General features: G+C 27.3%; 1 protein-coding gene across 1 annotated transcript in view; it reads right to left on the reverse strand.

The window, feature by feature from the left end:
* The window catches only part of LOC107452602 (protein O-mannosyl-transferase TMTC1), a 188,641-nt gene that overhangs the window by 36,386 nt on the left and 139,165 nt on the right, over nucleotides 1-13,090 (reverse strand). Inside the window, exons 12-13 of the mRNA XM_043054161.3 lie at nucleotides 11,517-11,728; nucleotides 510-645 (exon numbers count right to left, since the gene is read on the reverse strand). Coding sequence (XP_042910095.2) covers nucleotides 510-645; nucleotides 11,517-11,728 — 348 coding nt within the window. The remainder of the gene's footprint in view (nucleotides 1-509; nucleotides 646-11,516; nucleotides 11,729-13,090) is intronic.

Consider the following 13,090-nt stretch of genomic DNA (forward strand, 5'->3'; position numbering starts at 1 on the left):
CAGAAATGGAGAACAAAAACCTATCCATAAATGAAAATTCTGTTAAAAATAAAGATGAGATAAAAAATAATAAGAAATTAAAAAATTAGCTCTATAATAGTTAAATTCAATGAATAAACAAATAAATTCCACAAAAATTAAGCTTACTGAATTAATAAAAAAATTATGCTTTCGATATATATATATATAATATATATATATATATATATATATATATATATATATATATATATATATATATATATATATATATATATATATATATATATATATATATATATATATATATATATATATATATATATATATATATATATATAAATATAAAACATATATATATATATATATATATATGTATAAAACATATTTATATATATATATAAAACACAAATTTCCAATTTTTTTTTAGTACAAGTCTTTATAACTGTTACATTTGTTTCCCTTTTTTTCTTTTTATAGCTTTATCACTTTATTGAAGATATAACACTAGAGGAAATAAAATATCTTACCTTTTATAAAGTTCTTCGGCTTCTCTGTTGTTCTTTAGTGATCGTAAACTTCTTGCAGCATTCACTATAGCAACAGTGTGATTAGGCTGTAGACGCATAGCCTGCCGGTATTGTTGAATGGCTTCTTCAACACGTCCTGCAAAACATATTTTGATCCATTGTATTGTGAACTGAGGAAATATTCCATAGAAAACGGTAAATCAATAGTCTACCAATAAATTCAGCTACTAATTTTCCTTTTATTTTCTGTGGATGTTTTTTTGACTTTAATTACTGTGTATTTAATAGAGAGTAAAAAATGTTTGATATTATATAATGAAAGAACTATTATAATATTGGAAATTATATTAAAATTAACAAACAGATTTTGAACTCTAAAAAGAATACTCTTTTTTAACTGCATAGTAGCTTTTCCCCTGCATTTGTTCTGTTTTTTCATATATATATATATATATATATATATATATATATATATATATATATATATATATATATGTGTGTGTGTGTGTGTGTGTGTGTATGCATGTAAAATACGGATCATATTTATGGATCATATACAAAAGTATTTTATTGAGAGAAAAAGCAAAAGCGTTTGCAAAGTCTGTTGAATCACTACTGAGGAAAACTAGATTAAAAATATCAAAACCGGTTTGACAGTCCAGCTAAGCTTGAAGGTATTTCGAATAACCTCTCGCCTTATACCTTTTCTTTCTCCTTTTTTGGCAATCAAGTTACTTTTGAAGTTTTTTTTTAATCCTCTCTCAAATTATCAAAAGTCATTTGTCAGAATTTGATAGCGCGTTGACATTAAAATTTTGTATTGATGCTAGAATTAAAAAAAAAAACGTATTTGTTAAGAGTGACATTTACGGAACACTCTGAATAGAATTTATATTTTTTTGCACAAAAAAAGCAATTTTAGATTTTGAAATAGCAAAAAAATACATTTTAATTTAAATCTAGCCTTTATTCCATTATTTGTTTTAATTTCATACGCTAAGTAAGCAACAAAAACTACTTAAGGTCGTTGATTGGGTAAACAAATAAAAATCTCACTAAAAATTACAAATAAATTGCTTTAGATAATCTTGTAGTTAATCTTGTTATTAACATAACCTTGCTTCATTAAACAAATCAACGTATAGGCTTAACTATACGACTCAATAATTATAGTAGAGTATATTTCTTAGGTACTGTAGAGAGTTCTTTTGCTTTTCTCTTCGTGTTCTTTGATTTAATGAGTTTTGGATCTATGTCGCCATGATACATGGATAGTCTTAGAGAAATCTTACGCATCGAAGCTTATTCCGGCGGCACGTTTTCTCTTCATTGCATCTCCAAAGCTATAAAGAACTTATAGCCTAAGCTGTAAGTACTTGACCACTATTGTAAGGTATCGTAGCGTAAAGAAAGCAAGAAAAAGTATAAACTAACGTTCACTGGACGGAAACTTTTGAGTAAATTTATTGAATTGCTCTTTATACGTTCGTAAATTTAGCAACAAAATTGCCTGTACTTGATTAAGATTTATTTGGTTCGTAAAAGTACATACTATGCGTGTAAAAAGCAAGAAATAATAACGTAATAAATGTAGATTTAATGTTAATATTTATATAAGCAAAGTGTTTCGTAATCACTAACTCCAAATGTATGTTTTTAACTATTTCAGTTAAAATGAAGTTACAACTGTATTTAATGAAACTATAATATTCAAGAAGCAATATTAATTAATTTATAAGCAATATTAATTCTGTAATTTTATTAATTATGAAATGGCAGAAAATACATAAGGTAAAATGTTATTATAAACTAACAATCCAGTGTTGAAACCAATCATAGTTAAAACCTGATTAGTAATTAGTAAAATAAGTTTGATTTTTTTTGCTTTGTTTCATAAACGTCGTTGAACAGTTGATTGAGTTTTGACTACCGATGTTCATCTTAGTAGTCTGGTAATTCTGAACCAAATCTAGAAGACAAGGGAACTTTTGAATCACGTTTCGCGAGAAATTCACCTTCGTGGAGGACTTTATTAGGGAACTAACCCGCATTTACTTTACATGGAGAGAAAGCCACGAAAACCTCCAAATTGTTAGCTTGACGGTAAGGGGATTCCAACCCATGATCCTTCTACCTCCCATTATATTTATGTCAGCACTGGGATCGGTGCAAGCCGATTGCGGAATTCGTATTGACCAACTATCGCTGGGATTTGAATCCGGGTCGCCTGCCAATAAGATGATTCGGGTTGAACGCTCTATCCTCAGAATCTTGTTCTCTTTCCATTATCTTTTAATGTCATTCAATTTTCAAACCAGTTTAATTATTTTTAATTCTTTCTCCCAACAATCTGACTCTAATAATGATTTGTAATTTTTTTAAGAAGCCATGTTTTTTCCTAATATTTAAATATTTAAATACTCACTTTTTTTTCTTTTGCAACTTAAAATATGTCTTCAAGATATATTTACTTCGGTGGTACCGAAACCTTTAACTATCTATCAGGTAAACAATCTCTCAGCAGGCATGCCTTTTATATTTACATCAAAAGGACGAATGTTTTTTCTAAATAAGCTTGCATAAATTGTAATGCTAGAGTAAAATGTTAGCACTTTACAATCTGATGTACCCTCTGATGGGATGTCAAAAGTCACCTCTTTGCACTAAGAAAAAATTTAGCGTCAAAACTACCAGAATAGGAAAAAAATTACCGTGTCTCTAGATCTATAGAAACAACAACAAACTTTGTAATTAAGTAGTAAGCTACCACAGTAAAAATAAGCCACAAAAACCTAACTATGAAGATTACAGTTGGCTATTTTTTTTCTCCTTCGTAAAATACAAGTAATATATATATATATATATACAGGTGATTATCAAAATAATGGAAACACTTGTGAATAAAAGGGACATTTAAGAATTCGCTTCATAAGCCTTAAAATATAATCTTAGCTACCAGTTTTCTTTAATATAAAAAGTACATATATTAGATGGTATGAGAGAACTTAAGCAGAGTTGCCTATGTTTCGATTTTTTGTCAGAAGGGTAAAATGTCAGACCTCACAGATTTTCAGAGAGGCCAAATTGTAGAAACCCGACTAGTTGGAGCAACAGTGACCGAAACATCCTAGCTTTCAGGCGTTTCTAGAGGTACTGTGTCTGAGGTCATGGCAGCATACACACAGCGCGGAAAGACAAGCTCAGCAAAGTAAAACAGTAGACAGAAGGAGAAGCTGAGTGAAAGGGACCGACGGGTATTGAAGCGGATTGTAATGTCTGAAAAGAAAACAACTGCAGGCAAAGAGCCGCAGAGCTCAATCAGCATCTGGATTCTCCAGTGTCAACAATTACAGTTAGGAGATACCTTCATAAAGAGAACATTTACGGCAGAACAGCAATTCTCAAGCCTTCAAAATCTTGGGTGTTTCCATTATTTTGATAACCACCTGTATACATATATATATATATACAATACCGCTCAAAAGTATCAGTACACCTGGAAACTTATAAAAAAATGGCAAAATTCAAAGTGTCATAACTTCTTTAAAAATGATCAAAAATGCTTCTGCTTTAGCTCATTTTGAAGCTTAAAATCTCAACTTTTATGTACTTTAATTGCTTTTAATTAATATATTTTGCAACTATGTACAATTACACTCTAAACAATCATAGAAAATTGTATTAATTTTTTGTGAAGTTTGTCGCGATGTACGGGCACAAAAGGGTTAGATATTGTTAATTTTTATTATACCATTAAAAAATTTGGACTTTTAGCTTTCATTAAAAAAAAAAATTCCAAAAAAAACATGTTTTTTGACGAAGTTATTGTCAAATAAAAAAAAGGATTTTTTTCAGAATTTAATGATTTTTCAGCAATTATAATGAATTTTAGTGTAATTATAATATAATATGAAAATTTTCTAATTAAAATAACTTAAAATTTAATATTTCTCGATAATATTATTTCATGATTTATTATAACAATTTTAATTTTTTTTTTGGAAAATATAATAATGAAATAAGAATCAACGTTTACAATTTAATATTTTGAAATTTATTTTTTCGTATTTTTCTCAGAAAAAATTTGAAAGCAAAAATGTAATCATGATAAAAATTCTCTTGTTTTAAAACTTTAAACAGTATTTTTCGAGCAATAAATGAGTTGACTAAACATTACACTAAAATTCATTATAATTGCTGAAAAATCATTAAATTCTGAAAAAAAACCTTTTTTTTTATTTGACAATAACTTCATCAAAAAACATGTTTTTTTGGAATTTTTTTTTAAATGAAAGCTAAAAGTTCAAATTTTTCAATGGTATAGTAAAAATTAACAATATCTAACCCCTTTGTGCCTGTACATCGCGTCAAACTTCACAAAAAATTAATGCAAATTTCTATGATTGTTTAGAGTGTAATTGTACATAGTTGCAAAATGTATTAATTAAAACCAATTAAAGTACATAAAAGTAGAGCTTTTAAGCTTCAAAATGAGATAAAACAGAAGCATTTTTGATCAAAAGAAGTTATGACACTTTGAATTTTGCCATTTTTTTATAAGTTTCTAGGTGTACTGATACTTTTGAGCGGTACTGTATATATATATATATATATATATATATATATGTATATATATATATATATATATATATATATATATATGTATATATATATATATATATATATATATATATATATATATATATATATATATATATATATATATATATATATATATATATATATATATATATATATATATATATATATATATATATATATATATATATATATATATATATATATATATATATATATATATATATATATATATATATATATATATATATATATATATATATATATATATATATATATATATATATATATATATATATATTGATCGATTCGAAACTAAACAATTTTATTCAAACATAAAATTACTTTATAAACCCGAAATATTGCGTAAAATAATTTTACTGAATTCACATTTATTTGAGTTTAACTTTCATAACATTGGTAATATTTTAATACAGCATTAATCTGCTCCTCCAAGTAATTACAAATTAATTCTAAAAATTCAGTTCTTAAAATAATTGCTTCATTTTAAATTCATTCATTTAGTGAACAGAAAATCTTTAGGGATTAATCCGCGTGGTCTTAAAAGAGAAGACTATTATAATTAAGGCTCTTAAAGCTTATTCCCCATTATTAAATATTTAGTTGAAAATATACGGAGAACTGAATTGTTATTATTTATATATGTCATTTGTTCAAAGCAGATATTTCGCATTTTGAAAAATGTTTTATAATTTTTTTTAATATTTTATTGTCTTAAGGAAAGTTTTATAAGCTTAAAATTCAAAAATTTCATTCAATATTAGAGTGTTTTTCGTAAATAAATAAATCCCCTATATGTTGCATTCATGGCTTACAGAGATAAATATTTCTAAGAATTAGTTGTTATTAATGAGGTATTTACTTTGGGACTCCTATTTATTAATTTAATTGTGAATTTACATTAAATCACTTTTAATTATTCTAAGCGCAATTTGTAACGTGAAATAATCAGGGAAGTCCTTACAAGTTATTAAACGTGAAAAAAGAAGAGGAAAAAAACTTTTAAAAATAATTTGTGCTCACATAATTAAGAATCGCTTTCTACATTAATACGTAAATAAAAAAAACTTTAAATGAAAAAAATTAAAATGATACTCCACTGAATAATAATTTTTTTACTCACGCATACGATAACTTCATCAAATTTCTACTGATTGCGTGATACATTTGGCAGCTTGTATACCTTATTCCTGCGAGCTGGAATAGGATATGGATTATAGGATAGGGTGTTTGCCTCCCTAAGAGATGTCCTAGGTCCGAATCCCGATAATGGCTTGTGAGTTCATATCAAGGAATTTAGAAAGGAGACGCCCAGCTCTTTGAATGCGTAACTAATGCTGGAACTGCTCGGTGCGGTATGTTATACCAGAAGAAACAACTTACAAGGTGAGCAACATATTCAGATTGAGCAAAGCATCATATGCACTAATATCCGGCGCATGCGCATAAAAGGAAAAGTGATAATTGGAAGGTACGTCTCATGTGAACCAAATGTTGGACAACTCTACATGTATCGTTGGGTATGCTGCCTCCCACCAACCACCATTTCATTTTTTTCTTTCCATGTCAAAATGTATTTGCAGATTTAATCAAGATGGATGATATAAATGCAATCTCAAAGAAATATCCTAATTAATAGTACAGTATTGTTCATCAATAGCGTAAAAATATTAAACCAGCCAACAATAAATAAAACGAGAAAACTTTTCTTCTCCTCAACTCTTCCCCAATCTTAGTAGCTGTTGGCAGGAGAAGAGGGTGCAAACCCGTTTCAAGAACTTATGCTGCTGTCCTCTAAATGTTGCTTTTTCCTCTATACACAGTAATCACACCAAACCTTGGGGGACTGGTTTACACTATGTCTATGGAAGCTAGCCTTCTTTCTCTATGTATATTCTTTGCTCATGCATTCCCCACGGCTTGCACCGGTTACTGATATAGTCACGAATCCGGATTAGATCGGCTATTTATCACTGGTTATAAAATGAAACGAAAATATATTGCTAATGTAGTTTCTGTTTAGCAAAAAAGTTTCACTTTTACGTTTGAATACTTTAGCTTACATTTTGTGAGCAAATTTTTAGATCAATCGTGCCTGTTTAAGACTATAATATAAAGGTGGGAATATTTAAATTCTTATTAAGAGATCGAATTTTGCTAGTTATTGGACCTGTTACTGAACACAGCTACTTACTTTGATTCAGTGGCATGTACTAGAATATTGATGTGATTGATTTTTAAATTTAAAACCTTACTGTTATTGAGAGGAAGCATACTAAATTTTATGTAAGTATAGAATAATTAAATAATAAATGAAACAATCCTCATAGTAATTTAATATTGTGTCATGCATTTCTTTTTGAAGTACTACGAAGTAACTGAAAATACGATGGATGTAAAAAAAAAGAAACAGATTCATTTTCTTGTTGCGTAAAAAGATTTTAACAAAATTGCTTCGCTTTTTGAAGATATGTCTTTATTTTAAAAAAAATGCAATGAATGCAAAAATATTTATGTATATAATGAAATATTTTCGAACAAACTGTTTAAAGAAACACGTAAAAAGTATATTTTTCAAAAGAAGAAAATTCTTTTTTAGCTACATCAAATAAGTGTCGAAACACTAAGAAACTGTACACATACGTCTTTTTTCAACGCCAGAAAAATTGGCTGGCAACTTTTTTTTTCTTCATAGAATACATTCTGTAGACTCTTTTTGAGAATAGAAGACAGGCGTATCATAATACTCCTTTCTTCCAAAAAAGGGAGTATCTGAGTCGAGATCCATGCAAATTCAATTACTTTTATGACAGTCAGAATCAATTTTCAAGATATTCTGCAGTTCGTGTAGAAAGGTGAGCAGTACGGAGTTCGAAAAAGAAACTAGCTTTTTCATCCTATTAGTCCCAGGTGGTATAGTGATGGTGTGGTCTAAAAATGTAATTCACCCCTATAGAATACAGGAGAGAGGTTGTGTTTAAGTTTCGCTGGCGAATATAATCTTCATCCGAATAGAAGGTAAAGTGGTGACGATTATTCAAGTAGTTTGGGATGTTAAGCACACCAGATTGCTAAAATGAAGGTCATATCGGAAATTACATAATACAGAAAGTGTCTAAGAAGATGTTTTATAGCTTTTTAGGGCATAAACGAATACTATAAGATTATATGTGCGTTACATTAAATAAATAGAGAAAAGGAGAAAAATATTTAAATTAAAATCTAAGCTCACACGGAGAAAAAAAATTCTGGTAAATGTACGGTACTGTTTGGTAATGATATTACTAGTAAAAGAAAAAAATAATAATTTAACCCGTATTTTAATAATTAATAATTATTACTGTCTTTAGTACATGAAGAAAAAAATTCTGGTCTCTATGGATTTCTGGTTAAAAAAAAGCAACGTATTTCTGTTTAATAAAGCCAAAATGTATGGTATCTAAACCATTCATTTGGTATTTTTCTCCTTCGTATGAAAACGGTTTACCAAAATTTAAGGTCTTCAAAATTATAGTTCTACATCTTTCTTTGGGCCAGCAATTTACCGCAGTAAAAATAAAATAAAAAAGGGATATAATAACTTGTATACTTCAATTTGTTTATTTTCAACCTTGTGTTTTCGTATAATTTCTTGAAAAAAAAAGGAAAAATAAATCAGTATTATTCAATTTAATTCGAATTCATTGAATTTTGTTACTTTTCCAACAGGTGCCCCCCCCTCCACGACATGTTACCCAACTTTTAGTAATGATTTACGAGACTAAAAAGTAAATTTATCCAAATAAATGTTTTTATTTATTTATATATTTTTTATTTATTTATTTTTGTTGCCAGGCTCTCAGATATCATGATAAAATTAACCAAATTTTACCTCAACGTATCCCTATAGCAACTACTAAACGTATGGTAAAAAAACTATTTATGTATAGTAAAAAAAAATTTATATGGTAAAAAAACGTATTTATTGTTAATTTTATCAAAACTATTACCAAAGAGCTTCTGTAAATATTAGAGCTTATAGAGCCAGAAACATTTTAAATTATACTATATTCTGGTAATTTTGCCTATACTTTTGCTTTCTCAGTGCAGTTCCCATGCTTAATTTAGCGCGTTTAATTTTTTTAACAAGATGCATTATGCTTAAGTTAATAACAAAATCTTTAAAATAGTAAAACTGATCAACTATTTTTCTGGCGAAAGTATTGGGATCCCATTAACTCGATTACGACTGCCCTAATTCTCTTTTGAGAGTTTACTCTAAAAAAAACACACAATTTTGTATTCTATTGTATCACTATATATCGTACAAAATTAATGCAACCTTTGTAAATTTATAAGTTTCCAAGTTGAACTATATTATCGTTAAAGTTAAATTCACTTAAGGTTAATCAATCGATGTTCTGGTTCAACTAGTACTGAAACAGGTTCAATTGAATACTGTTTTAAAGATTACCGTAAATGTGCTCGATATATGGTCCAATAATGATTTTTCTGGTTCAACCTTGTTTTTTTTTACTGGTCTAACATCCATACGTTCAATTTAATGTTTTTGAAAAAAAATCTTTAACTTTTCATGAGCAACTCCTCCTCAATGGTCAAATATGCATTTTTAATCATTGCTGATTCTTTGCTATGTATATTGCATTCTATATGAATGCTAATGTTTCGTTGTAAAAATCAAAGAACTTTTAACATTATCGTGTAACGCAAGCATTCACCATTATTGAATCTTTTTAAACTTCCTTTTTACTTTGAGGTTGGTAAAAGTTTTATTTTACTTTTTCGTATGTTTGAAACACTATCTAATCAAAAATGCACTACTCGATCGAATATAGAATTTTAAATCGATAACCTAGAAAGATGCTGACGCAGCAGAAAGTAAACTATTTTTGTTTTTAGAAGAAAAAGTTAGTTACAAAAAGGGAATAAAAATGATTGAAAATCAATTTTGAACTTTAACATAAACATGTTGTTTCCGCTAAGAGTTTATAGAACAAAATATTAACCAAGATTTTGTATATCGCGTTTGTTATTCTAATAAATTTTTAAGTTAAAAAAATATATATTTTTAAATATATGGGAAAAAAAGCTGCTTATATAATTAGTGCAGAGTTACAAATAAAATTAAAATAATCTATTTCCAAAAAAGAAGTTGAGAAAAACAACTTAATGCAATTCATAAAATTAAAATAGGTTTAGTCACTAGCATAATTTATGAAACTTTTTCGCACACCGCAATCAACATCTTCTTTATAATTTATCATGATCTTCAGACTTTTTGTAAAGTAGTTTTTGTATTTTAAAAATTAAGTTTCGAAATATTTCTCACTTTTTTCTGAAGATTAATGCAAAAATTATACTAAAACAATAAATGTGAAAAAAAATTATTAAGTTTTTAAATTATAAAAGTGCTCTTCACAAAATTTTAAGGTAAACATAAATGACGTATAGCATTTAGGAATTTTGGAGCGATGTTGTGCTTTCTTTATATCAATCAATAGCTGGTTATGACTACAAAATTTTAAGGTAAACATAGATGACATATAGCATTTTGGAATTTTGGAGCGATGCGGTTTATTTAAATCAATCAATAACTGGCTTATGACATATCCTGATTTTCAGATTTTTCTGTAGCGATATTTTTATGTTTCAAAAATTTGTGTTGTCCGAATCATTTACCATTTATTTAAATAATACATAAGTTATACAAAAACAGTAACTTTCAAAAAATTCGAACTAGAGAAGTGTTCTTCATAAAATTAGTTCTTAAGAAAAATATAAATGCCATATAGCATTTTGAAACGATGTTATGCTTTCCTTATATTACTCAATATCTGGTTTATGACTTATCCTGAGTTTTCAGAATATTTTAGTATTCTAAAAAATTAGTTCTTTAATTTAGTATTTCTTTAAATAGATTAGTAATTAGAATTTCTTTAAATAATGCAAAATCAATAAATTTAAAAAGAAAATTTTAAAAAAAATTCGTACTAGAAAATAGATCTTCGTAAAATTTGTTTTTAAAGAAAACATCTATGTTATATAGCATTTTGGAGCCTTGTTGTGCTTTCTTTAAATCAATAAACATCCTATTTAAGACATATTTTTATCATTAGATTTTATCTTTTGATTTTATCTAGAGCTGTTATCTTTAGATTTTATCTCCGAATTATGTTTAAATCAATAAACATCTGATTTAAGACATATCTTTATCTTTAGATTTTATCTCCGAATTATGCCTTCGTTCTAAGAATTTCGAATCAAAGAGTATAAAAATTAAAATACGATATTCTTTAACATTAATAAAATAAAGTTTAAAAATAAATGATAATAAATTAATGCCCTTTCCACCGAATATATTATTCAAAAAACTGATTTTCTACCAACCTGTTTTCTGCAAAAATGTTCCATAATTATTGTAAGAATCAGCATTGTTTGGATCCATGGATAAAGCCCTCAGATGAAGTTCCTCAGCAGCATCATCTCTGCCTTCTTCTGCGTGAATTGTTGCCAAAGAAGAATAGGCTTCTATAAATTCTTCATCCAATTCTATTGCACGATACAACAATTCTTGAGCGATTTGTGTTTGGCCCTGCTTGCTAGAAGAATAAGAAAAGAAGCGACTTAACAATGGTGAGATTGATAACTTGAGTTGCCCGACTCGCATTAGCATATTCCTTTACGCACAATTTAATATCATAAAAGGAAACCAAAGTTTGTTATAGGAGAGAATTAGAAGTAGCGATGCTATTGAGAACAAGATTACGAAAAGTATTTCTTTCCTATTCTTATTTTTACATTCTTGAAAAATTTCTGTACGAACTATTTGTGATAGAATAAAGTAAAATAATAGCTAAGAGTATGCTGGGAGTAAATTGATGATGGTTTTTTACAGGAGTAAATGTAGAGCAATTTGAGAAATATATTTCATGTTATTCCGATATGCTGTATACAAGCTATTAGTTTATGCTTATGTTATGTTATTAGTTATTAGTTATGCTTTTTAATTCTTTATAAATAATAAATTTGTATACTAGAGTAGCACGATTTTTTTAATTCTGATAAATATTTAAGTTTACTTACTATTTTTTATATTAGAAAAAAATTTAATTACAGTTTATTAAGCATGAGAGATTTTCAACATAATAAAATTATGTTGAGCATTAACATTGTTGAGCATTTGAGCATTGTTGAGCAAAACATTATTTAATTTTTGAAAAATGTTTTATAATTTAACGGTTATTTCACTATTTGTACTGAAGCGTTACTTCGATTCTTAATTTCATAAATTAAAGAGGTAAAATTAATGTTAGTGAAATTAAAAATAAGTTTGAAGACTGTCAAGTAATAAATTAACTCCATAAGGGGCCGTAAGAAATCTAGGAAAATTGTTCTATAACATATAGTTACTTGGACGATATGATCTAAAATCATGCTTTTATTTTTGTTTCCAGCAAGTTAACAGATTTAATTCACTTAAGTGGAATTAAAAGAAACAATTTGAAGTTTATCAAATAAGAAATTTATAACATTTTGCACCATAATGGATGATGCGAAATTTAGGAAAATTGCTTTTAAACCTACCGGCACTCCAACAATATTAACAAAAATTTTATTTCCTTAAATTCAAAGCATCTAATTTACTTCAGTATAATAATTAGGAACTAGTTTGAATTGTATCAGGATGGAACATTAATAACTTTTACACTGTAATGAATGGTAAGAAATTTGAGAAAATTGTTTTAGAACACATTGTTACTCGTATGATATGCTCTAAAATTATGCTTCTATTCTTATTTTCTTCAAGTTCAACACATTATATTAACTTTAATAAAACCATTCAGTAATTTTAAATATATTATCAGATAATAAAGTAATAAAATATTACCCTGTAAAAAAAATCTGTTAAATTTACGGAAAAAATTTAGCAGGTGTGGCAGTATAAAACCGTTTACCTCACA

This window comes from Parasteatoda tepidariorum, chromosome 11, assembly GCF_982258835.1.
Source record: "Parasteatoda tepidariorum strain Cologne lab strain chromosome 11, Ptep-v5.0, whole genome shotgun sequence".
Taxonomy (NCBI): domain Eukaryota; kingdom Metazoa; phylum Arthropoda; class Arachnida; order Araneae; family Theridiidae; genus Parasteatoda; species Parasteatoda tepidariorum.